The sequence below is a fragment of the Pagrus major genome, chromosome 21, assembly GCF_040436345.1.
Source record: "Pagrus major chromosome 21, Pma_NU_1.0".
In the NCBI taxonomy this organism is placed as follows: domain Eukaryota; kingdom Metazoa; phylum Chordata; class Actinopteri; order Spariformes; family Sparidae; genus Pagrus; species Pagrus major.
The window spans coordinates 4,555,219-4,581,440 of NC_133235.1; the positions used below are offsets into that span (position 1 = coordinate 4,555,219).

General features: G+C 39.4%; 1 protein-coding gene across 1 annotated transcript in view; it reads left to right on the forward strand.

Moving 5' to 3' along the window:
* LOC141016475 (cadherin-18-like) overlaps positions 1–26,222 on the forward strand; it is a 165,690-nt gene that overhangs the window by 62,659 nt on the left and 76,809 nt on the right. The window contains exon 3 of the mRNA XM_073490861.1: positions 8,145–8,264. Within this exon, the coding sequence (XP_073346962.1) occupies positions 8,145–8,264 (120 nt within the window). The remainder of the gene's footprint in view (positions 1–8,144; positions 8,265–26,222) is intronic.

Genomic DNA, 26,222 nt, shown 5'->3' on the forward strand with positions numbered 1-26,222 from the left:
AATATTGAATTGAAATACTTGTAGAATCATAGGCAACCAAGTATTGTGAAAGTATCGAATCGGGGAATCAGGAGATAAGCATATCCTCCCAGCACTAATATACTGTATTTGTGAGCTTGTTGTGATAACACAAGTAAAAGCACTAAGTAAGAATACAAACAAAAGCAAAAGCAATCACTTTAGCAACAAAGCTAAAAAGTGTCTCGAGTTGAGGCAGAGCAGCTGGAGGACATGAGAAAATTCTCAATTATTTATAATCCAATTTCACTCAAAGTGAATAAAGTACTAAAGTTGTGCTTTTGAAAAATAATAAGCTGTCTAAAAGTTAAGTTATAATGATTAAGGTGTGAAGTGTTTCTGACGCCACCAGAAACACACCGAGACGTCCTTCTTGTCATGCATGCATGCCAGCGTCATAAAAATTTAAATATATTCTTCTTTAAACAATTTTGAGGAAGTTACAAACTCTAAAATACCTTTAAGAAGATGCACGAAATGACTTTTTTTTGCCATTGTTGGGGGCGATACTGGCATATAGGTCAGATAAAGGGAGACAGATGTGATAAAAAACAATTTTGGTGTCTCACATCCAACAATGCTACAAATACTGAAACACATACAAAAGTAAAAAACTAAAACTAAAAAAAACAACAACAAAAAAAAAAAACACAAACATTCTGAATATCTAAAAGTAATCGAAGTACTAAAACATAAAGGCAAAAGTTTAGAAAAATGCTCCATAAATCCCAAATACTTCAAATAGTAAAACGGCACGCAATGAATAAATGCACAAAGAAATGAGTGTCACAAAAGAAAAAAAAACCCACCCTGAAAAATGCTAACAAAAATACATAGAAACATGTACTGAATGTTGTATGTTTTAAGTCTTGACATAAAAAGGATTTATGACTCAATACACATACATAAAAACACAGTAACAAAGAGAACAAAACAACAAAAACAGCTGCTGGGAATGATGTTTCACATCTGTAGCATGCCTGACTTTGTGCTTTTGCTCATGTATGTATATTGTCCATCAGGGACACCATGCTGCTCAGCTAGATTTTCATTTAAAAATTATTTTCTTTTCTAGAGATTAGTAGGCCACCCTCCCATTAATTCCTGTAATCAATCAATCATGCAAGATGACTTTGTGAAAACAGACGGCTAACAGAGCATAAAGATCAGCCTGCAGCATTTCACAGCCTGTCTTTACCTCTTCATTCTCAGTTCCTGTCTCTGATTCTCTCTATATTGATCGTATCTCTCTCACTGGCTCTCTGAGTCTCTTTCATCTTCTCATCTGGTTCTCTCGTTTTGCTCTCCATCACTCCCACTCTGCTCTTCATCACATATATCCTATCTTTCACTAATTTCTGAACCCCTCTTGCTTTCTCAGTGGGACTCATTCTCCCTCATTATTTCATTGTTCTCCAGTCTGCGTGATTCTTTTGACAGTTTCCCTCTCTTTTTTGATTGCATCTCCTCAGTAACTCAACTTAGGCTGTATGTTAAAAATGTGTAGGATGAGAGGTTATTTTGCGACTTTAAAGTGCAAATGGTTGTTTGTCTCTGTGTCAGCCCTGTGATAGACTGACCACATGCCCAGCTTGTGCCCCGCCTCTCACCTAATGTCAGCTGGGATTGGCTCCAGCCCTCCGCAACCCTGCAAAAGATATGCCGTTATAAATAATGACTTGATGGATGGAGGTTAAAGTTAGCAGCAGTGTAGAAACACATGTCCTGTAAACAGATCACTGCTGAAGGGTAGTGTTGTGTATTAAACATGAAGGCTGCTTAATGGACATAAACAGCCATTTCTCCAACAATTTAACATTATAAGCTATGTATCAGGCTGTATTTTGGATTTAAAAAACATTATTTGCTGATAGGAGGTGCAGAGAAGCAGGGTAAGTGTAAGGGTAGTATCAATATTTTCTCACTCCAAGCTTGTTAATTATTGCAGTTTGGTGAGTGAACCTTCAGCTTCCAACTATGATGCTCTTTCTACCCCTCTCTAAAATAAAGTTTGCTGACAAATGTTTGACATGTTATGACTTCTGGAGTGTTATTAACGTTGTGAAACAGTCATGGTTTGTTTAGGTTTGGGCACAAAAAGTAGTTGGTTAGGTTCAGAAACATCCTGCCTTTCAAGAAAATAACTACGTTCAGTCACATTACTTGATTTGTCTTGCTCTTTATACTACTTCACTAGAGGTACTCTTCCAGATAAAACACTAGAGGGGTGACTGCAGTGTACTTACAGTAGAAGCGTAGTGTTATGGTTTGGGTTTGTTATTTGGACCCAGAATGCAGGGACTGGAGGCAGAGAATCAGTCCAAGGGTGATTATTTAACAGACAGTAGTAAGCAATGAGTAAGGAGGGCAGGCAGGCTGGGCAGCGTGGACTGGAGGCGACGGAGAGAAGTTCCAGGCGGGCCAGAGACACTGAGAGCCGAGCAGAGGGACGCTGGAGAATCTCAACACGGAGGAGGAAAAAAACGCAAGCATGAGCTGTGGTTCAGTCTCAGGAAAAACACTGTAGCAAAAACACTAGAAACATAGTAAGTGACAAATTTCACTGAGATCGTAACTTGAACTTGAGTATAATCACCATATGTGACGGAAAAATCTGTCACCGGAGTAGTGGAGAGACCAGGGTAATATAGCTGGAGGTGATGAGCTGATGAAGATCAGGTGCGTCTCTCTACTGCAGCGGGAACTGGTCGCCACACATAGGGAAGGAGCAGGTGAAGGAGAAGGGGGGGGACAGAAAGGGGTAAAAACAAAAACCCTAACTGCTACGGCAGGCACCGTGACACGTAGGGCCACTGACCAGGCTGCTGTATTTGAGGCTTTGGGAGTGAGAACAGGCTAAAAGTATCAAATGTAAAAGTATTGATGCAGAATACTGGATCTAGTTTTCACAGGTTGAGTGTCAAGTGTTGTTGGTCAAGTTGGTGCCCTTCCTGTTTAGGGGCTCAGTATGAAATCCAAGGTCCTTTTTTTCTTGAGGTGAATTTGTCTGTGTCCAGTTTTCTGAGGACTGGTTGACTGTTCATAGCAGGTGCTGACAAGAGCTCGGGATTTTATTTTTTTTTTTCAAATTAATTAATTAATTAATTAATTTAATTTAAATCAGTGCATTATGTGTTTTGGAGCATGATAGCTGTCACCTCCTGACAACTTGTAGCTCGGCTCTAGCCACAGTCATCTGAAGAAAGAAGATCTGACAGAAAGCTGATGGACTTTAATGCAAAATCATTCCAGTCACTGCTTCGTCTGAAATCAATGTCAAAACTCATCAAACCCTAATGTGCAACAGCGTAAGTAGTTATGTTGACACCATGCTAGCTAACCTGATACCCCAGATGGTTTGTTACACAGAACCATCTGGGAAGGTGCTGCTGGATGCTTTTTGTTAAAGGGCTGGCCTTTTCAAAAAATATTTGGCAGGTGATTGAACAAACCATCATTTGCTGTCACACATCACCTACTTCAACTAACCAGATCAACAGCAAGAGAGTGCTGCCAACCAAGCACAATGGTAGATCAAACTATGACAGGTGAGAGTGGTGTAAAAACATCTTTTTCCATCAAGAAAAGCCTTCGGTGTCGTTCTTTGCTTAAATGAAATGTGGGGACAATTCTGGTTTCAAGTATTTGGACAATGTTGACTGCTGTAGTAAAAGTATGGTGCAGGTTTTAGTTAAAGTAGGCTATGAAATGTGATACTATTGATGTTGCAGTAAAAGGTTCTCTGTCAGTGTTTTGCTATTATATCGATTGTTTTTGGATTAATATTACTGCTGCATTAATGTGGATGTGTCTTCTTACTGCTGTAGATGTTTAAGGTTGAGCTCATTGTAACTTTCCTGTATACTGTTGGCTGGTTTAATCTACAGCAATGCCTCATATTCTATAAGATCATTACATCTGTAGCATACTGTCCTGTGAGAACCATGTATCTCTATAAAGTCAGAAAACAGTATGTTTTCAGCTTTGAGATAATGCATTTTCCAACATTTATTTAGCTCAAGCTTAACTAAAGCTTTCAGACAAATGTAGTGGAGTACAAGTTAAAAAAAATCTCTGAGGTGTAGTGAAGTAACTTAAGTTGCACAAAATGGAAGTACTCGGGTAAAGTAGAAGTAGCTCAAATGTTTACTTAAGTCCAATACTCAGTAGGCGATTTGAGGGGGGATGCCGTCCCCCTTGTCAGCAAAATTACCAAAAAGCATCCCCCTTGTTAACCTGCCATCACTCTCCATCCCCTAGTAGCAGAAAGTGTGTTATAAATCACAAGCGGCCGCGATCGACGGCGCACAGTGGAGTCAAGCCTTGCACAGTTTGCGTTCCGGCTGCCTGGTCGATTTTTGACGGAAGCCGCAACAAGCTGCACAGAGCAGATCGCGCCGGCAGGAAGTCAGAGACACAGGAACGACATAGAGCATCCAGTCAATTTTCAAAATAAAACACCCTGTGCAGACTCCCGATTGTATGAAAACGAAAAATGACCAGATCAACAAAATCTGAGCAAGTCAACAAAATCGGGCAGACAAAAGGCTCGGCTTCTGAAACGTTCCCGCTGGGTTCTCTTTATACATTCATGGTATGATGTCGTGCAGAGGGCGGAACAAAACCTGCAGCAGACGCGACGTCATAGAGCAGCTTCCAGTGGATTCCCAGCGTCTCTCCTGTAGAGGAGCACAACAAGTTTGCTTGTTCTAAAACTAAAATGTTACTTTTTGTAAGTGTTTTTAGTGTGCCTGTTCAGAACATGGTGGCTTGTGTTATGTTGGTAATTGTCATGTTTGTGCTGGTTTATAGTTTAACCATTAGTGAGGTAGCTGTTACATTTCCTGACACCAGCTGTTTTATCCCCCGTTGAAGCGCACTCTGCCGGACAAACTATGTTATTATACCAATTTTAAATTACCCCAAGTATGTTTTTCTCCATTATAGTTTTTAATGATAAATGATAAATGTTTTTAATGATATAAGGTTTTCATATTGATGCATATCGGACAATATATACACCGATACCAATATATCTGTGAGAGGCCGATAAATCGGTCGGGCTCTACTATTTTGCACAATGTTCATTTTGTGTCCTTCAAGGAATTTAGATGGTAAAAAATTCCAAGGGGTCATGTAACTTAAAATGACCCTGCTTGTAGTGAATTGTGAGAAACATGAGAAAACCCTGCCTGAATAAACTCAGTCCACTGCATACAATTTAAAGGTGTATTTACTCATTACTTTAATACAGTTATAAAAAGACAATTGTAGTAGGGAGAGAAGGAAGATAACTGGATAAAATGGAGTTGTAGAATTAGAAATGTCACAGTTATGGTTAAGGCGTCCTGCAACAATGTCCTTTGGGAGGTGTACATAGGTGTGTCGGGGCAGGGTGGTGCTCCCATTGGGCCATCCCCCCTGTTAAAAATTAACAAATCACCTACTGCCAATACTGGAATAAATTTAGTTACACAATTTCACCACTAACAGGCACACTGTGACAGAAAACAACTACATTACAGAAACACCACAGATCAGACAAACCTGTCCAATCTGAATAGCCATTCTTTTTAGTCTTCATTTTTTCTTCTCACTCTTCTCTCCTTCAACAGATTCCCAGGCCTTCCTCAGTTTTGTATTTTATCTCAAAAAACGAAAAAAAAAAATTCCAGGCTCTGTAATCATATCTTCTTCTTCCTATAGAATCTTCATCCTCTCCTTCCTCTCTGCTCTATCTGACTTGAAATATATTTCTAGTGATATTGCGGATGCATTTCTGGCATCTGGAGTTTTCCCATATTTTTTTATTTATTTTTTTCATGAAATAGCGCAAGCAAGTAGCCTAGTAAGTAGAAGAATGAATGAGAGTGATATGATGCTGCTGTAGCGAGCAGCCCCCCCTTGGCCAAAGTAAGTACAACCTGATCGAGACATTAGCCAGTAGGCTCTGCTACCTCATCTTTTTTTGCCAAACAAAGTAGTATTTCACTTCGCTGTCTGTTTTTAAGGCACAGTAAAAACAGAGATATTTCTGGGGATAGCTCCAGCTTTAGCTCCTGTTTTAGAGTTTTCCCTGCCCCAACACACCTGATTCAAATAAATGGGTCATTATCAGGATTCAGCAGAGCGTGATGCCAAGCTGGTCTGAAATATTAAGAAAATAATTAGAGGACTAGACTAGACTAGAAGACATCTATGTATAGTGCTGCAGAGATATCTACTGAAGTTAGCATGCTAACTAACTAGCCCCAAATCACTTTGTATCTCAAGAGATGACAGTCGAATCATATACAACGTATTAAATGTAATCCACTGTTGTAGGTTAAACTACCCAACAAAATATAAAGAAGCTAAAATGACCAATACAACAGTAAAATAGTGGTTACATGTTCCTGCATCAGGAAGAAAACCAAATAATATTACAAGTAATAACACATTTTCTTCAGTATTTCACATACTTTTATGTAAAATGAATCCTGCTTGAAATATAGGACTTCCAATTGTAATGAAGTATTTTTATTTACCATGATAACTGTACCTTTATTTAAGTAAGAGTCCAAATATGTTTCATCTTGGCATTTAATACCATAAATATCCATCGTATAAAAATAAGCAAATCTGGAGGCAAACAAGGGAAAATAACATGCTTTTGCGGATAGGCACTAACTGCAGACATAACTTCTTACTTTTATATACTATTTAGAGTTAGCATGTAGACCTACTTTTAACTCATCATATATGAACGGTAAGAACTGTAGGCACTATCCATGAATGTAGTGTATCTCCTCGTTAACTGTCTCATTAATATGTCCCATTAGGTCCTCCACAACAATAACAAAATTGTTCATAGTTTATTTTTAAAAAAGCCCATGTTTTATGTAAATATTTTTGGTTTTCAAAGAGTCAAGTAAGCTTAATTTGACATGAGCTGAACAGTTTACGCTGTCTTTGCTTGAAGAACAAATGCACTGCAGGTTCACCATGATAAATGAGATGGATAAAAGCTTTGGCTTCTCCTGTCTGCTGCTACATGGTCAGGCTAATGGGCTGTGGCTCTTTACAAGAGCACTGCTGACAGCACACACTGTGTTTTACTGCAGCTCATAGAAGGCATTCAGGGGGAAGTTTGGAGTGTCACATTTAAATAGAAACAAGATATTTTCATTCCGCTAAAGAGAACAGATTGTGGCTTAGTTTTCATTTCAGATTCTAATCAGAGGCTAGTGCATCAGCAGAGACAGCAACATTATTTTTAGTGTCTGGGCTTACTATGATTTAATGTGTTCGGGAGGACTTTTGGTAGGATTTAATACTAGGGCCAGAGACACAGTTAAAAATTAAAGTGGAATTTAATGGAAGCCATAATTTTATGTAGAGAAATGAAAATACAGATTTAGGTTATGTGCACAGGAAGGAAATGTGTTGAACAAAAGAATTTCAACTCAAGGTAAATTTACCAACTTTTTCCAGGGATTTATAAGTGCATGGTAATGATCTTCATCAGCAGATGGAGTTTAGATGTCATGGAGATTGCTCTTCAAATGACCTAAGTATGATATTTTGGGCATGCCATGAAAAGTGGTAATATGATTTTCACTGATTAGATCCAGTTACATCCATGTAAGGTCACCCAAAAATGAAAATTCAGTCATAATCTTCTCCCCTCATGTTGATGGAAAATCAGGTGAAGTTTCGTAGTCCACAAAACATTTCTGGAGCTTAACAGCAAAACAGCGTTGTAGCATTTTTCAAAACAAACTGAACTGAAGGGTTAGGGTAAGGGTTGTTTTAAAATGTAAAAAACACTTGGGACTTGGTGCCCCAGTATGTTTTTTTGCTGGAGTTTTGGTAACAAGTCTCTAAGTCTCAGTAACAAAGGTGGCGATGTCAGATTTAGCATGGTCCACGGATCAAAATGGCCACATGAGACTCTGCCTCCTAATTTTTTTTAAGCTATAAACTATACTAACTAGAAATAACTTGATTACCCATGAGTTAAATTCATTAAAAAATTAAAGATGTAACCACTTAAAATTCTTTGACACCTAAAGTTTTTTTATGGTTGTCAGCGCTGTGGCTGATCACTATCTGATCGCTTTCTGTTTGTTCCCCTCTCTGTGCAGGAACATCAGTTTTCCAGGTGACAGCCTCAGATGCAGATGACCCAACCTACGGAAACAGTGCCAAGATAGTTTACAGCATCCTGGATGGGCAGCCCTATTTCTCTGTTGACCCCAAAACAGGTAAAAAAAAAACTGCCTCTGTGTTCACTTAAAGGATATTTTAACTGTCTCCCAGGGAAAGTTCAATCAGAAAGGTAGCTAGGGATCACCTGGCACAAGCAGTGCTATAAACAAGCTAATGATGCCGAAAGCCAAGGAAAGCACTGAGGTTTTTACTTTGTTGTCTGAATCCATTAAATGTGTATGGAAACTGTAATGAAGAAGCTTTCCAGATAGTGTTTAATGATGCAGGTGGTGAGTTTTCTGTGAGATGCTTTCAGCAGTGGAGCCCAATCTTTTAGGGGATGAGTGTCACAGGTGGGGGAGGCCCTTCAAACGAAAGCCTCCATCTGCTCCACTACTTTTGTTGAAAGAGCAGGTGCACTGCAGGTTGCTTACTTTGTATATTCAATCATTATCAGGAACCTTTGCTAGTATTTGTTTACTTGTATAAAGCCTGATTTTAGGATTGAAGGAAAATATTACTTTTCTTTAAAAACTAAAGCACTGGGCACACGTTTTATTTCTGTGCATTTTGTCAGCAATGAGGTGGTAATGCAGTTACATTTGAGAGTCTTATGTCTTCATAAATTCTGTTTCAACTACAACTCCCTAGTGACCTTGGGGTCAATGAGCATGAACCACAATGTCCCTGGTCCACTGCTCTTATATAGGAATTTACAGTATTAAAGCAACACAGCCTCCAGTCGGCAGTGGGAGCATTGAGCACAATTTATGTTTTGCACCCTACTTTGAGTTTTTATTGTAATATATAGCTCAGATGTTATTCTTGTTTGTTTTGTTTTGTTTTACTGCTCAATATAATGGTTTTACATGTGTAATACCTTATGCTCTGCCACGTTCATTTATCTCAAATTGAATTATATGCCAGACAGTCTAACAGGACTGTAGTTTTCAACACAATGGGGCATTGCTTTGTACATCTTTTAATTCAAAATTAAATGTGCATCTTTCCCTACTCTTATCATAATAGCCCTTGAATTTTATTCAAAATTATTTTTTTTAAAATGCAAAAATGATTTCCAATACTGCATCACTCAGCTAAATGCAAATTGTAAATCAAATGGCTACTGCTGTTGACATGTCAAAAGAGAACTTCAGAAAAGGCTCAGTATAAAAAAAGCTATTTTCTTCCCTGGTACAGCTCTTTGTCCCTGTATTTCTCTTTCCCTTTCCCCCAGTCTGTATGTCTCTCCCAAAGAAAAAGCTTTCTCAGACATGATACTGTGTCCATTAAAGACACAAGAGAAAAGGCTGACAGTGTACAGGGAATATTAAAAAGTATCTCAAGTGAGAGTGCTTTTCAAAGAATATTCATTGTGAATGGAATTAACTGGAGACAGAAAAGAGGCTTGCATAACGAAATGCTAGTTGTAGTCGCATTATGCTACTCACAAAACCGAAATAATACAAATAGATAAATAAATAATAAGTCATAAAACCAAGCTGTTTTGTAATGACTTGCAGAAGATTAATTGAGTCTCACAGGATGAGGACAGAAGCTGCTCCATAGTCTGGTGGCACAGTAGTAGATGTTTCTGTATTCCTTGCTAGACAGCAGCAGGGTGAGCATACTATAGCTGGTGCTTGGTGTGTTTTAGTATCCTTTGGGCTCTTTGTAGACATCTCACCTCACCGATATCACTAACTGTGGTAGATTGGTACCAATGATGTTCTGTGCGCTTTTCAGGACCCACTGCACAGTCTTCATGTCCTGGGCCATGCATGAACCATGCCACTTCATGATGTTTCCAGTCAGGATGCTTTCTATTGCTCCTTTGTAAAAGTTAACAAGAACCTGGATTGGGATTTTAAAATACTGTCATTTTAAGCTTTCTTTACCATGGTTGAGATGTGAGATGTCCATGAAAGTTTCTTTGTGATGCTAATTCCTAAACCTAAAACAATTCACCTGATCCACCTAAGCTTCACTGATGTAGACAGGGGTGTGTGTCTTTGCCTCCAGTTGATGATGAAAGTGTTGTCCACATACTTCACAATACAGTTCTCTCGATGTCTGGGAGTGCAGTCATGGGTTTACAGTGTGACAGGAAGGCGCTGAGCACACAGCCCTGGGGTGAGGGATTGTGGTTCTCAACCCAAGAGTGTTAAGATTTCCAATCAGATTCATGGGGGAGATTGTATTGAATGCTGAGCTGAGATCAACAAACATCATTCTTACTTTCAAGGTGTATGAGGACTGAGTGGAGGATCTGTTGGCTCTGAATGCGAACTGGTGAGGGTCTGGGCTGGCTTGGATGTTGGCTTACATGTGTTGGAGAACCAGTTTCTCAAAACACTTCATCAAAATGGGGTTGTGCCACAGGGTTGGAGTCATTTAGACTAAACACCACAGACTTTTTTTTCTGTGTCGGTAATAACACTGACTATTGGCACATGTTTTTAGTTAACAACCCGGCCCAACAGCTTTACTCAAATGCTCTCGGCCGGATTTTTTCTTACATCCACTGAGGGCACTGACAGTAGCCAAACCTCTGGAGGTGGAATAGACTTTACAGCTGGACACTTTGTTGAGGAGGTCAAAGTGAGATAAAATGTGTTCAGCTCATCTGGCAATGTAATGTATGATGTAGGCACTCCTGCTTTTGTAGCCTATGATGTTTTGGATTGCTTGCCACATTTTTTTTTACTGTTGGTGTTGAGGTCTCCATCCAATCACTGCCTTCCCTCCTGAATACCAGCTTTCAGTCTTGCTTTTGCCTTCTGGTTTGGGAATCATCTAACTGTCTTTGCGTTCACAACATCATCAACACACCTGCTGATGTATGATGTCACTGAAGATGTATATTCCTCAAGATTGATGTGGTTCTCCTGGGTAGCAACATCTCTGAACTTGTGCTAGTCTGTGCACTTAAAACAGTCTTTTAGGGCTGGTGTAGCTTCCTCTTTCCACATTGATGACACATTTTTATCTCTGGGGGTACTAGTACAAGGTTGCAGAAGCAGGGAAATGTGGTCTGATAGATCAAAATGGGGACGTGGAAGGGCTTTGCAGCTGCTAGATATGTTCATGTTGTCATGGTCCAGGGTATTTCTTTGCCTTGGTTAGAGCTAGGCACTAGGGTTGGGCGATATGTTAAAAATGTCCAACCAGCCACCGTCAGCCCATCAACCGGCGGTTGCCGATATATTCGGCAGTTGTGTATGTGGCGGAGAAAAAAAAAAAAGAGGGGGGATGTTGCATTCATGTGATGTCGGAAAAAATCTAAAATTTTAATGCTCAGATGTATAAACAACAGATTGACGATTGTTTCCAGTTCATATTAGTGATTTTGTCCGTTGTTGCACCTCTACATTCCCTATAACCACTAGAATATTGCTTTCCCTGACATGTTTATTTATTAAACATGCTACTTAGCTGGACCTCTACGTAAACAAGGCCTTACTTCAAAGGCACAGGTTTGTATGTACGTGTGTGAGCATTAAAATATAACTCATCTTCTTCTGTAGCATCCATGTTTTTCCCACATTACGACTTTATAGACACATGAACACAATGAACACAACGACTTGCCAACTTGGGAACTCAGATCTTCCGACACCACATGAATGCAGCATTAAACTGCGCTTCAAGTGTGAACAAAATAAAACTATTTCCATAAAATAATGAATATGAATATCATATGTTTGTCAATGTTAAAAATGTGAACACTTACCTCATCTACTGATGATAGGATTGAATCGCCGTTTCTAGTTCTGCATCTGACAGGAGTCTTTTTCGCCTGAGTTGGTGTTGAGCACAGAATCTTCTCACTGACATTTCCGAGCATCTCTGAACACCTAACTGCTGCAGCGCGGTGGAAATCTCTGCATGCGTTTTGCCATCCTCAAAAAGCTGTCCGATAATGTCACAATGATCCTCCAGTCCGGCCATGATACTAGCTACGTTGGTTTATTTTGCTGTCTGCTCTGTGTCTTCCCCAGCCTCTGATGGGCTCCAATCCTGACAGTCATGCTAACCAATCAAACCCACGACCGACAGCAGGTAATAGCCAATCAGGGGAAGAGTAGGGCCAGTCTCTGGGCGGAGAGAATCCGTGTATCATTCGTTCATTCGTTTTTCAAAATAAAACCAAAAATAAGAAAACGAAAAAACAATTCCTTTTCTCAGTATTCGTTTCCTAAACTAAAATGAAAAAACGGATAACGACTCGTTTTTTTCAGTTTTCGATTTTATGCTCAAATGAATAATGGAAAAAACGGATAACGAGCGTTTCCCGTTTCATGTTGCAAGCATTTGGTACCTACACCGGAAATTACCGTCACCCGGAAGTGGCCTGGAGCAAAGCTAACGTTAGCAGAGCCAGTCAATTCTCTGACGTTACCAGAGCGTGGTAGAAATCTCGGCATGCGTTTTACCATCCTCAAAAAGCTGTCCAATTATATCTGCATGATCCTCAAGTCCTGCCATTATTTTTGTTTTGCGCGCCCTCGCAGTACAGAGACAGAGACGGTCACTTCCGCTTCCGGCTCATTGAACTTTTTTCAGATCAAAATGGGATAAAACATGAAACGGGAAACGCTCGTTATCCGTTTTTTCCATTATTCATTTGAGCATAAAATCGAAAACTGAAAAAAACGAGTCGTTATCCGTTTTTTCATTTTAGTTTAGGAAACGAATACTGAGAAAAGGAATTGTTTTTTCGTTTTCTTATTTTTGGTTTTATTTTGAAAAACGAATGAACGAATGATACACGGATTGGAGAGGAGTCCATAGCAACCTGATAGCAATGGTCTGGTCAAAAACGGATAACGACCATTATCCAATTTTTCCATTTTTCATGTGAGCACAAAATCGGAAATCGAAAAAACGAGTCGTTATCCGTTTTTTTCATTTTGGTTTTGGAAACAAAAACTGAGAATAGGAGTCGTTTTTCGTTTTTTTATTTTTGGTTTTATTTTGAAAAACAAATGAACGAATGATACACGGATTTATGAACTATATGTACCGTGTTGAATACTGTGGAGGCAGACCATTAATTAAGCAAAATAAAATGACAAAAACCGCCCAAAAAATCGCCAAAAATGAAACCAACGATGATGGACTCAGCCGATGGGCGATTGGCGATATATTCGTCCAATCACCCAAGCCTACTAGACACGCTGGTAGAATTTAGGTAAAATTGTTTTGAGGTCTGTTGATTACAATCACCAGCTACTGTAAAAATACCATCCAGTTTTTTTTTTTTCGTGTGACTCCAGATGAACTGATACAGTTCCTGCATTTTTTTTTATTTGCATCTGTTGGAATGTAAGAGGCAGCAACAAGAAGAGTGCACTCAGTAGAGTGCAGATATGTGTCAGGTGCGACAGCAATAGTCTGATCTGAGATGCTGTGATGTAGCCAGGTCTCTGTAAAGATTTGAGCATAACAGTAACTTTGATGATAACATTGATATGTGAGTCTTAAATCCTCGAATTTATTTTCCTGCAATTGGACATTAGCCATAGTCTGGATAGAGGAATAGCCTTAGGTCCACTACACAAGCCACACTACTGGTGAGGCCTATATATACATGTGTGTGTGTTCATTTGTGTGTTTCCTATATAAAAAGACATTTCACAATAATACAGCCCAAAAGTAAGTCTAGTTATTGGCAGTGCCATGGGACTTGGGTGTCCCCAATGGTGGCCAACCTCTACATGGAAGAAGATGAGAGCAGAGCCGTGATCACCTTCACAGGAAATGCTCCTAGCCATTGCTTCAGATATGTGGATGACACCTGGGTCACAATCAGAACAAGGGAAGTGGAAGTCTGGTGAATGGTTGGTCTTGGGCACCAACTATGCAAGATCTATGTCTTTGCATTTTTGGGCATTTACCCACAGGCCTTCAAGGTTCCATTATTGGATGATAAGAATTAGTGTGCAGCTCAGGCCGCATGTTTCTGTCAGAACTCAACCAAGTCCAAGAAAGTAGTAACTGAGGCTAACATACACATATGTTTTGTATGTATATATCATATATCAACTGATGAGACCAAACCTGACCTAAACCCGGACATTATGTCCAAATGATTGTCTGACCTGGGCTCAGCCGGTCAGTACCTGTAGGGACCTGGTAAGATTTGGGTAAGATATGTGCTTGTAGACCCTAAATACTGAGAGGACTGAAGTGTGAAATTACAACACATGTAGTCATTGTTGGGAGCACTACAAGGGGACGACCAAACCCAAATCTGTCAAAGAATCAGCTGGGAAGGAGTAAAAGTCATTGACCAGAAGTCAGTTCATGGCTGCAAAAGATCAAGGAAACCATTCACTGTTTTTGTAAATGTAAACAGCACCAAATCATTTGCATCTTTCAGAGAGGTATACCCAGCCACAGCATCCAGACTGATGTAGATATCTTGCTGAGCCTTTTACAAAAGGCAACTTGAGAGTTGTACCAAACTGATAACGAAGTCATCATATCACATCAGAGATTAAAGCTAGTCAGATGTTGTTACTGCTAGAATCGCAAATCTCCAACACCCTAGACCTTGAGGGACAGAGTAAAAGATTCCACAAACATTACCACCAGATGTAAAAATGTAGCAGGCAGAGTCTGGATCCCTTGCTGCTGTTGGAAAGGGATGGCACACCTAGTCATTGAGTTTAACTGTAAAGGCTCATTGATTAGTACTGTTGACGCACAGCAAGAAGGTCTTGGGTTTAATTCCCAGCTGTGGCAGGGCCTTTCTTTGAGGAGTTTGCATGTTGTCCCTGTACACTGGTTTCCAACATCATCAAACACATTATATGTACATTAGGTTAATTGTCCTGTCAGTGCACCTGACAAAGGCCCTGTTATATTCCCTGGTCCCCAGGCACAGTACGTTGGCTACCCACTTGTCCACAGGGATGGGTGAAATGCAGGGAGCAAAGTTTTACTACGTTGTACTCAGCATGAATTTGACCGATACAGTTCTTCACCTGAAGTTCAACAGGTCTGTTGCTTGAACCAGAAATGCTTTCAGTTCAAAAAGATGATTACCGGTGCACAATATACCACTATTCCTCTGTTGCAGCAGTGTGGTCCCCTGACTTAAGGACATCAGAAAATGGCTCCCACACCAATTGTCATAGTGACATGTCAAGTCACATATGATTACATATATATGCCACATATGATTACATACGTTACATGCATACATGCATAGAAAATGATGGGTCCTTTTTGCAGAGGACACTGTGACATGTGACAGCAGCACAGGTGTAAATAACAAAATGAATGATGGCTGAATTCCATTTTGCTGATTCAGATTCAGGGCCCTGGTATTGTTCATGCTGGCTCACTGTCACACTGTCGTGGCTTTCTTGAATACAACATAGCCATTGTTAATGTTATTAGACCTGTGCTGCTCTTATACAGGGAGCATTATTTCACCTATAACCTTAATCTCCCCGTCTATAAAGTTGTTGGAGCTCCTGAAGTTATCCATAGCTTAGCTTCCTGGTATGTTCCTCATTTATATATATATATATATATATATATATATATATATATATATATATATATATATATATATATATTTACTGTATGATTGTAGTTTATATCTGCAAAAAATATATTTTTTTTTCATTATTTCTACCAGAAGCAGCAAGTTAGTGATAATTAATCATGGGGAGGTATACACTGATAAGCAGGACCAGTACTGATAAAATCCTGATCTTAGAGCCTGGCAGAGGGCACAACTTGTTTAAACAAGAACTACAAAGATTGAAACTTAGTATTATGGTTTGTTGACGTTTTAAAGACTGTGTCTGAATTAATTACTGCAGCTGTGCTGGAAATGTCTTATCCATAATTTATCAGTCATCCACAGGAATGAGAAAAATACCACACCAGACAATACAATGCACCCAGAAATACGAGGATCATGGGTGTTTTGAACAGTGTTAAACTATTTTAGGCTGGATATTCTCCCTGGTGGGAGGTTAGATAATAAAAACCTCAGACTGAATGGGCACAGCACCAACTGTCCTCCCTTCTCTCCCCTACAAACATACCTCCCCTCCTCCACTGTGTTTTCTAATGTACCATTCCTGCAATCTCCTTCTGCTCTTTCCTCACCCTCCTCCCATTAATGTCTTTGCTATCCTGCCTCCCTGCCAGCAGAGGAATGCTTCCCACCCAGAGGGATTTTGTGATTTGCTCTCTTTTGTAGAAGTAGAGAGGATCTATTAGGAGTCCAGAGCAAAGTCAGACACAGTTAATGTCCTCATCTAGGTGGTCTACAGAGACCCATGCTAGGCAAGGTCATGACCATGACCATGCCTGTAAGCACTCAGGAAGTCAGATTACCTCTCAAACATACACAGGTACATTGGTGGATCAGGGCTGTATCCGCTGGCTTTGCAATTTATTGTCATGTGAGCTTTATTTCCAGTAATCTTTTCTGTTTAAATACAAGTAGCTCTGCATGATTCCAGACAGCAGGTATTAGCTGCTTCCTACTTGTATCTGTCTTTAAGCTTTTGTTTAGACCTTCTTTTCTTTATGCCTGTACATCTTTTCTGCAGCCACAGTGTGTGTGTGTGTTTGTGTGTGTGCGTGTGTTCCAGCAGCTAGCAGCTGAATGCTAACAGGCTGTTTAACATGTTGCAGGGTGCTCAGACTGGCAGCAGATTAATCCAGGTGGTTGGATTAATGAAGTGGCAATACAGAACTTTAATGTCCAGACAGTTGAATTTAGAAGGTTGCTGAACACAGAAAGCTAACAAATGAAAGGACATATTTATAGCCATCTGCTGTATACATTACATGTAGAGTTTTGTGAGTCATTGCGAAGCCGGTGAACTGTCCTCCCGCTGCCCCGCCACCCAGCCTGTTTGCTCTTACCTGCTTAACCTTAGGTATAGCAGACAGGCTGAGTGAAGAGCGGTGCAGGAGGATGAGTGCACCTGAAAGGAGCAGCAGAAGACCAGGGGAGAGGCCGAAGAGGTTGTGTTTCTGATACATAATGAGGCGGCTCATGAAGACCGCAAGGAAAAAAATATTGCGAAGGAATGCAGAAGTATTGTGAGGAAACACAGAGGTATTTCTAAAAAAAAGTTCTTGTCGTGACCCTGAGGGGGCTCTGTAAGACTTAGATGTATTGAGCAAAGATGGATGATTTAATTTTCTATAGCTCCAATGAGATTTGTTGTGTTTTTCACTCTAGTCCGCTGTGCTTGCTCCTTTTCTTTTCTATGCTTATTGACAGATTGAAGACAATGCTGCCACCTACAATGAAAGCAATTTGACTTCATACTGGCTCAATATATCAACTATAATTTAAGAATTAAGATATATAGCTATATGATAATATAAATATAATATATAATTTTTATAATATAAATTTCCTATTGGGCCAACATTTATTGTGCATCACTACAGTCATGTGTAGCAACAATCCTATAATCTGGCAAGATAGAATTAAAACATAATATTATGTTGTTATATGTATGTCCCTTGGCTGTATGTCGGAGCTGTGTGCAACCGACTTATAAGAAGGCATAGGGCAACTTAATGACATGTTTTCATCTCAGATGGCAAGTAAAGTTTTACCTCTTTCTACAATTAATTGAAGATAAAGATGCAATGTATCCGAGCCCCCTGTATGCAAGCCAACGCACAGCATACATTCTTGTGTACATAGACATGTAGACTACAATTTGTAGAAGAAGAAAACTTTTGATCAATTTTGATAGTGCTGACCAAAAAGCATATAGCTTCTCTTAGTAGACATTGCAAAACATTAGACTAGATGTTAGAATAGATGTTAGAATGTATTTTGTACAAACAGATGGGATCTGTGGTGACTGAATGTTTTAAAGATGGCCTGTTCCTTTCTGTTACAGACACATTTTGTGGGAGGACAGGTGGATTGTTAGACTAGATTCTTGCCCATGGCAGGTTTATAATCCAACATAGGTCTCCACCTGCCCTTCATCTTCAATATGATTTGCATGACAGTTCCCCCTTTGTACTACACACACACACACACACACACACACACAGGAAATGAATTCAAGGCTTTGGCAACACACTCAGCAGCCAGTGTGTCTCAGATGCCAGCAGCTGAATGCTAAAGGCTTGTTTAACATGTTGCGGAGCATCTCAGTCGGTTGACAGATGAACTTAGTGGTGCAGGCAGGTGGGAGCCGAACACAACATGTTTGCTAGAATTTACCTGACATCAGTAAGAGGGGAGGGGAGACGAGGGAGAAAGGAGAACAAGAAGAGAGGGAGAAGAAGAGAAAAACTGAAGTAAAAAACAGGGGCAGGAACTTGTAATAGTGGGAGAGAAATGTATTTAAAAAGATAGGGAGAAGGGGGAGAGACTTATCGTTTTTTTGTAATATGTTTAAGGGACTCTCACAGAATATTGGTGTGGGGAGAGGCTGAACCTGATGTTTTCAAAGAAACAAGACCTTCCCTGGAGTTATTAACACTTTTTTTGGACCTTCCCTTTAACTAAGTGAACAAAAAACACCCTCCACCTAATTTGTGAAAATGTTATAGCACCACTGGAAAGGTACAGATCATTTCATCATGGATAACTAAAAGCGAATTAGGAATTTAACTCCAACCCCATTGAGCCTCAACATTTTAGTGAAGTGAAAATTCTCACATAGCACATTGAAAGTTTAAATACCAATTGCCAAAAGTAGGCAGCCACAACAAAACTGTGCATTGCTTTTAGCAAATGTCCCAGTCACTCTCTCTTTTAGAACCCTGAAGTACTATATTTAAAGTGGATACCATTGACATATGAGTGAAACGGGTACAGGCTCATACATATTACTTATTAGTAAAATCTGTTCTCTGCATTTAACCCATTGTAAGTATTAGGATCAGTGACAGCCATGCAACTCCACACAGACAGGCCCTGTCCTGACCAGGAATCAAAACAGGAACCAGGAAAATGCATCTTTGTGACCCATTGAGTGTTACAGGCATCTTTTTTTAATATAACTGTTCTATCTTTTAATAAGATTTATGTTCATACATTTGAAAGAGCATCACAAGAGAAGAATTGAACAAAATATGAAGTGTGTGTGAGAAAGAATTAAAAAGAAAAAAAAACCTATGTTTCTTTCCCTCTGTCTTCCATCTCTTTGTTTTCATCTTGTTTTATGTTGTGTCCCCTTGTTTCTCTCATTAGGTTATTAAATAGGGGGTCACAAATAGACAAGACTCAAGCAGGTGCATAGCCTCAGTGTTTCTTTGTCTGTATAAAACAAAAAATCACCCCATGAATATTGTTGTCATAAGCTGCATCAAACACCCATTCTTTCTTGCTCTTATCTGTGCTGTGCTGATATTATACAGTAATTTCCTTTCTGTGCAGCTCTCTGGTGGCCTTGGAAAGGAGGCGCTGGTTCTGTGCCTTCATGCTTGTATGAGCACATGAATTATCAGGAGAGAAAAGGATGGCCAACCTTGGACTTTCTGAAGTGGAGAGAATTGCAGGATGAAAGCCAAACATTCAGACTTACAAAACGGCTGTGTGGATGTGTGTGTGTATAGAGGGAGATCCTTTCAGTCTTAAATCCCTCACTTTCTTTTCTCTTTCTGTCCCACTCTTCTAAGATAAATTACAAGATTAATGCATTAGCATTTTACAACACAAGGTTGTATAACAAAATGTACTTTGTAGTTCCTTCATGCTCCTCTTAACACAGAAATTATATAAATGGAATAATAATTAATAATAATGATAATTAAGTCGTAAAAATAAAACTTTTTTTTTATGTTGGAGTGTGGAGAGTCTTACAGAATGAAGGAAAAAGTAGCCTGTAGTCTGGTGCTGCAGCAGCAGACTTTCCTGTATCTTTTCCAACTCTTATCAATAATAGCCTTCAATTTTTTGTCAAACTAATGTGCAATACAGCAAACAGGGAACTCCATTGTCCATTGTAAATCAAATGGCGACTGCTGTTGACATGTCAGCAGACAGACTTTAAAGATTCAGTATGAAGATCCCTGGCATGGCAGCAAGCAGCTGTTTTCTCAGCACAAAACTCCAGACAGACACAGTTAGAAACTGTAGCATGTCTACATAGTGGCTTTTGTGCTGCCTGAAGAAAAAGGTTCCATCAGTGTTAATATTTTACTTACCATGTTAACTGCTGTGACCTGGGAACACTGTAACATCACAAAATGCTTCAATAGATTAAGAAACATCCCAAAGGTTAGAGAATTAGACGTGTTGGAAGCGAATATACAGGCTCTCTGTTTGGTACATAGAACTAGCAGCTAAACTGTGACGAATTGTAAGTGAGTGAGCAACATTGGTTGACAGCACTTTGTGTAGTGGTCCTCATTCAACGCCAAGTGGGACTCTTTATGTTACTGTGCAGTTAACAGTCTCTCTGACTACAAATAAGCTGAAGTGGCAAGCTGTTTGTTGTACAAAGATAGCTAGCCATCTCTTTTCATTAATGAAAGTTCTTCTTTACAACTCAGCACTGTGGTCCTGTCCCCTGAGTGGCATATGGTTCCATGAGCTCAGGTGCATCATGGACAGTACAGTATGAAAGATCAAACTGCTCAGCCTAATGTAATTGACCATTGCTGTTTTTCTCTCACTACTCCTAAAATTCAGATCCTTTCCATGTGTGTATGATGGAGATATAATTATTCTGCCTCCAGTATGAGATATTGGAAATAATGTTGGATGACATCTATTATTAATTATACTGTAGGGTAAATCTGTTATGCACTATTTGTTTTAGGGAAGCTTGTAACCTAAATTCATTCTAAAGATGTAAGACCCCACTAGCCAGGTGCAAGACCTCTGAGTTGCTGCAAGCATCTCCAATTTTTTATTTATTTTTTTTTTAATCACTGAATCATTTAGGTATAATGCTCAAAGATGGCCATTTACCCAGTTAAAAAAGCACTTCTAATCAGAAATTTGTAGGTGGAATAAAGAATAGGGATGTCATCTTCCAGAAGTGAAAAGTAGAGACAGAAAAATGTCACAAAAATGTTGATTAGATGAACTCATCTCTACATTTTATTGTTTAGTCAGAGATAACAACCGGTAAACTAGTATGTTTCTTCAGTCGTCTTAATCAGGGTGCTAATTATTTAAGTACCGGAGCACCTAAGACACAGTAACGTTTACCTTTTTAGCTGTTCCAGAAAATTAAAGGATGTTTTGCTGCCTTCATCCTTACTAGTAAATGTTCGCTAGCTTTTAACTGGGGGAAAAAAAGTTATTCACAAAGACTACCAGCATCTTTTAAGGTGGGACATTTTCTTATATACAGGGCTGTAGCCAGGATTTGATAAATACTAAGGTCATGCATAGGCCTACGAGAAGGAACAGCCATAAAAAGGCATGACAACTACTGTATATGTACAACTACTCCCACGTACCTTAAATTGCCCCCCGGGGGCAAATAAAGTATTTTAAATTGAATTGAATTGAATGAGAGCATTTTGTTATTTCAACAATCTTTAGCAGCACAATGACCCACAAGAGACTGATTTCTCTCATACATGATTTATTTATTGCCCTGATATGATCCTTCCTATGGGAGCCCATTTCCACCAGTTAAAGACAAAGAATTGTTGAGGACAAAAACTTAGCCTTGATAAGAAAAATTTAAAAAATTATGTGCTGTACCCAATTTATTGGGTAAAAAGTCTTAAATATGAGATAAAAAGTAATAATTATGAGTTAAAAAGATCAAATTATGAGTTTAATGTTGACATAAAACATCAATATATATAATAATTATCTCAATTTAGATTTTTTTTTCATGATTATGACTTTTTAATCTCATAATTTTTAATTTATATTTAATAATTTTGACTTTCTGTCTCATAATAATGACTTTTATTTAACTGACTTTTTATATCATTATTTATATCTTTTATCAAATGCTTATGGCTTTTTCTCTCATAACTATGACAATCATTTTATCATTTCTTTAACTGATGGAAATGAGTCTCCATATTTATCACCATGAAGTCTGGCACAGGACACTTTCTGAGTAGGTGGGCTGATTGTTTATTCCAAGTTGCTGCTGTGCACCGTAACCTCTGTCATAATGTTTTTCCCACTGTGAATTGACTTTGTGCGCAAAGCCTGGACATGTCACATTTTAAATTAATATAGGTTAATACTTTGTTGGCTCAGGTTCCAAACACAGTTGCTGTTTCTGTTCCTATGCTATAACTCTTAGCATACTTATTTCGAGTGAGTAGGTCGCAGTAGGTGATTTGTTAATTTTTAACAGGGGGGATGGCCCAATTGGAGCACCACCCTGCCCCGACACACCTATGTAAACCTCCCAAAGGACATTGTTGCAGGACGCCTTAACCATAACTGTGGCATTTCTAATTCTACAATTCCATTTTATCCAGTTATCTTCCTTCTCTCCCTACTACAATTGTCTTTTTATAACTGTATTAAAGTAATGAGTAAATACACCTTTAAATTGTATGCAGTGGACTGAGTTTATTCAGGCAGGGTTTTCTCATGTTTCTCACAATTCACTACAAGCAGGGTCATTTTAAGTTACATGACCCACATGACCCCTTGGAATTTTTTACCATCTAAATTCCTTGAAGGACACAAAATGAACATTGTGCAAAATAGTAGAGCCCAACCGATTTATCGGCCTCTCACAGATATATCGGTATCGGTGTATATATTGTCCGATATGCATCGATATGAAAACCTTATATTTAAAAACTATAATGGAGAAAAACATACTTGGGGTAATTTAAAATTGGTATAATAACATAGTTTGTCCGGCAGAGTGCGCTTCAATGGGGGATAAAACAGCTGGTGTCAGGAAATGTAACAGCTACCTCACTAATGGTTGAACTATAAACCAGCACAAACATGACAATTACCAACATAACATAAGCCACCATGTTCTGAACAGGCACACTAAAAACACTTACAAAAAGTCACATTTTAGTTTTAGAACAAGCAAACTTGTTGTGCTCCTCTACACAAGAGACGTGCTGGGAATCCACTGGAAGCTGCTCTATGACGTCGCGTCTGCTACAGGTTTTGTTCAGCCCTCCGCATGGCATCATACCATGAATGTATAAAGAGAACCCAGTGGGAACGTTTCAGAAGCCGAGCCTTTTGTCTGCCCGATTTTGTTGACTTGCTCAGATTTTGTTGATCTGGTCATTTTTCGTTTTCATACAATCGGGAGTCTGCACAGGGTGTTTTATTTTGAAAATTGTCCGGATGCTCTATGCCGTTCCTGTGACTTCCTGCCGGCGCGATCTGCTCTGTGCAGCTTGTTGCGGCTGCCGTCAAAAATCGACCAGGCAGCCGGAACGCAAAGCAGCCGTGCACGGCTTGACTCCACTGTGCGCCGTCAATCGCGGCTGCTTGTGATTTGTAACACACTTTCTGCTACTAGGGGATGGAGAGTGATGGCAGGTTAACAAGGGGGATGCTTTTTGGTAATTTTGCTGACAAGGGGGATGGCATCCCCCCTCAAATCGCCTACTGGTAGGTCGGGTCAAATGCAGTCCCTCTACCCTTGCTCATGAATGACAGGACAATACTGTACGTGCGCAGCTCATTATATAGAGTTGTTCAGCTTTGCTGACGAGAAATTGTCAACCTTTGTTCAAATCATGCCATGCAACTAAGTAGTTTTAGCAATTCCTCAGTTTAACTTTTCGACATTCAACCAAATTATGCAAACTGTGATCATTTCTCACTTGGAGAAAAAAGGTGTATCAGTAGAGTTGCATACAGCAGTGTTGTTGATGGAACAAATGATTGTGAAAGGGCGGGGCAGGGGTCCAACAGCCGAGGACCGCATACATGTACCCTCACTGAAGAAGAGTAATATGTGCCAGGCCCTGATGCACCTGACTCTTAAAGGGAATGGGAGTTGACACTTGGATTGGTTCAATTTATCTTCCGCCCATAAACACATCCATGACTATTTCAGAGTCTAAAAACAACCCTTCCGCACCATTGCGCCCAGATTATCCGTCGTTCAACTAGCATAATGGACTTGAACATGCCCTACATGCACTAGCGCGCTGCGCTTTAGACCATGCGGTATGGACCATCTAAATAGGGCCCATGGTCTTAATGTTTACCACTCTAAGCAACTCCCACAACAGCCTCTATGTCAACTGAGAATGAAATTGACAGGCCAGGTATGCCACTTGAGAATGACTTTTTTTGTCAAAATGACAAAACCTCATAAACCAACACAGGGTATCAAAAACATGGTATGAAACTGACAGACCTGAACAGACCAGGGTCATGTGACCATACACTTTCAAAATAAAATGTCCTCACATGAAGGTTTTTAAATCACAACTGAAATCATTTAGCATTACATTTTTACACAACATAAACCCTTTTTAATTCTCTTATTTATTGTCATGAATTTAAACCTATTTTTGTATCTTTGTAACATGTGAAACATAAATTTACACAATGAAATCTGTCTCACAGACAGTTACACAAGGCTTCTATGTCTGCCAGATGCCAGAGCTCGGCGCATCAATTCAGCCAAATTCAGCACAGAGCAGATAGGAAGTCAAACACCGAAACAACAACATAACATCCGGTTAATTTTCATAATAAAACACTCTTTGGTTGGGAATACTTCCTGTTGTTATATCTATAACGCATAGAACTGCGGTTGCACGTGATTCTGTAATTATCGTGGCAAGGAGCCATACAGATGTGTTGTACTAACACATCTGAAGCCAGCACCAACATAAAGGGCATTACTACTGTATGGCTCCTTGACTGGCTTCCTGTATGTTTTAGGATTGATTTTAAGATTTTATTGCTTACCTATAAATGATTGAATGGGCTAGCTCCAACCTATCTCTCTGACCTTTTACAACTACATGCTCCATCAAGGTCACTCAGGTCCACTGACCAGTTGCTTTCTGGGCTGTCCCCAGATCAAGGTTGAAGCACAGGGGAGATCGCGCTTTTGCGGTTGCAGCTCCCAGACTCTGGAATGAGTTGCCTCTACATGTTAGGCTGGCCTCTACACTGCCTGTTTTTAAATCACATCTCAAACTCATTTATATTCCTTGGCTTTTGATTCAGTATAGGGTTGCCTTTCTTGTTCATATGGTTTTCTCTGCCATTTCTGACTGTTCAGCACTTTGGCCACCTGTTGTTGTTTTTAAATGTGCTTTATAAATACATTTGGATTGGAAGTTGATCATGAAGTTGAAATTAAAATTAGTTTAGCAAATGCACCAAACAAGTGACACCATTGCTTTCAATATTCAAGAGTGATTTAACTGCCATTAAACAACACAAGGTTGTATAACAACACTAGTTGTAGTTCCTACAAAAAATAAACAAGAACAAAAACTAAATACCAATCAAGTCTAAAAAAAAAAAACCAAAACCCTAATTATTCATGGTGGAGTGTTGAGGAAGAGTTCAGGAATCTCACAGCCTGAGGAAAGAAGCAGCTCTGTAGTCTGGTGGTACAGCAGCGGATACTTCTGTATCTTTTGCCAAATGGCAGCAGAGGGAAAAAACTATGGCTGGGGTGGGTGTTGTCTTTTAGTATCCTCTGGGCTCAGGGTAGACACCTCACTTCACTGATATCACTGATGCTCTGTAGATGGTACTAGTGATGTTTTGGATGATTTTAATCACCCACTGTAGAGCTGTCCTGTCCTGGGCTGTGCAGAAACCATGCCAGTTAATAATATTTGCAGTCAGAATAATTGTATTATATTATTATTAAAATTTTAATTTTCTGTAAAAGTTGACCAAAACCTGCTGAAAGAATTTAGCCTTCTTAAGATTTATTCTCAGCTTCATTTACCAGAGTGTAGATCTGTGAAGACCATGATAGGTTCTCTGTGATGCTGATTTCCAAGGATCCTACAACTGTTCACCTGCTCCACCTCAGCTCCACTAATGTAAATAGGGCTGTGTGCCTTTGTTTGTTTTTTTTACAACAATCAGTTCATTGGTTTTG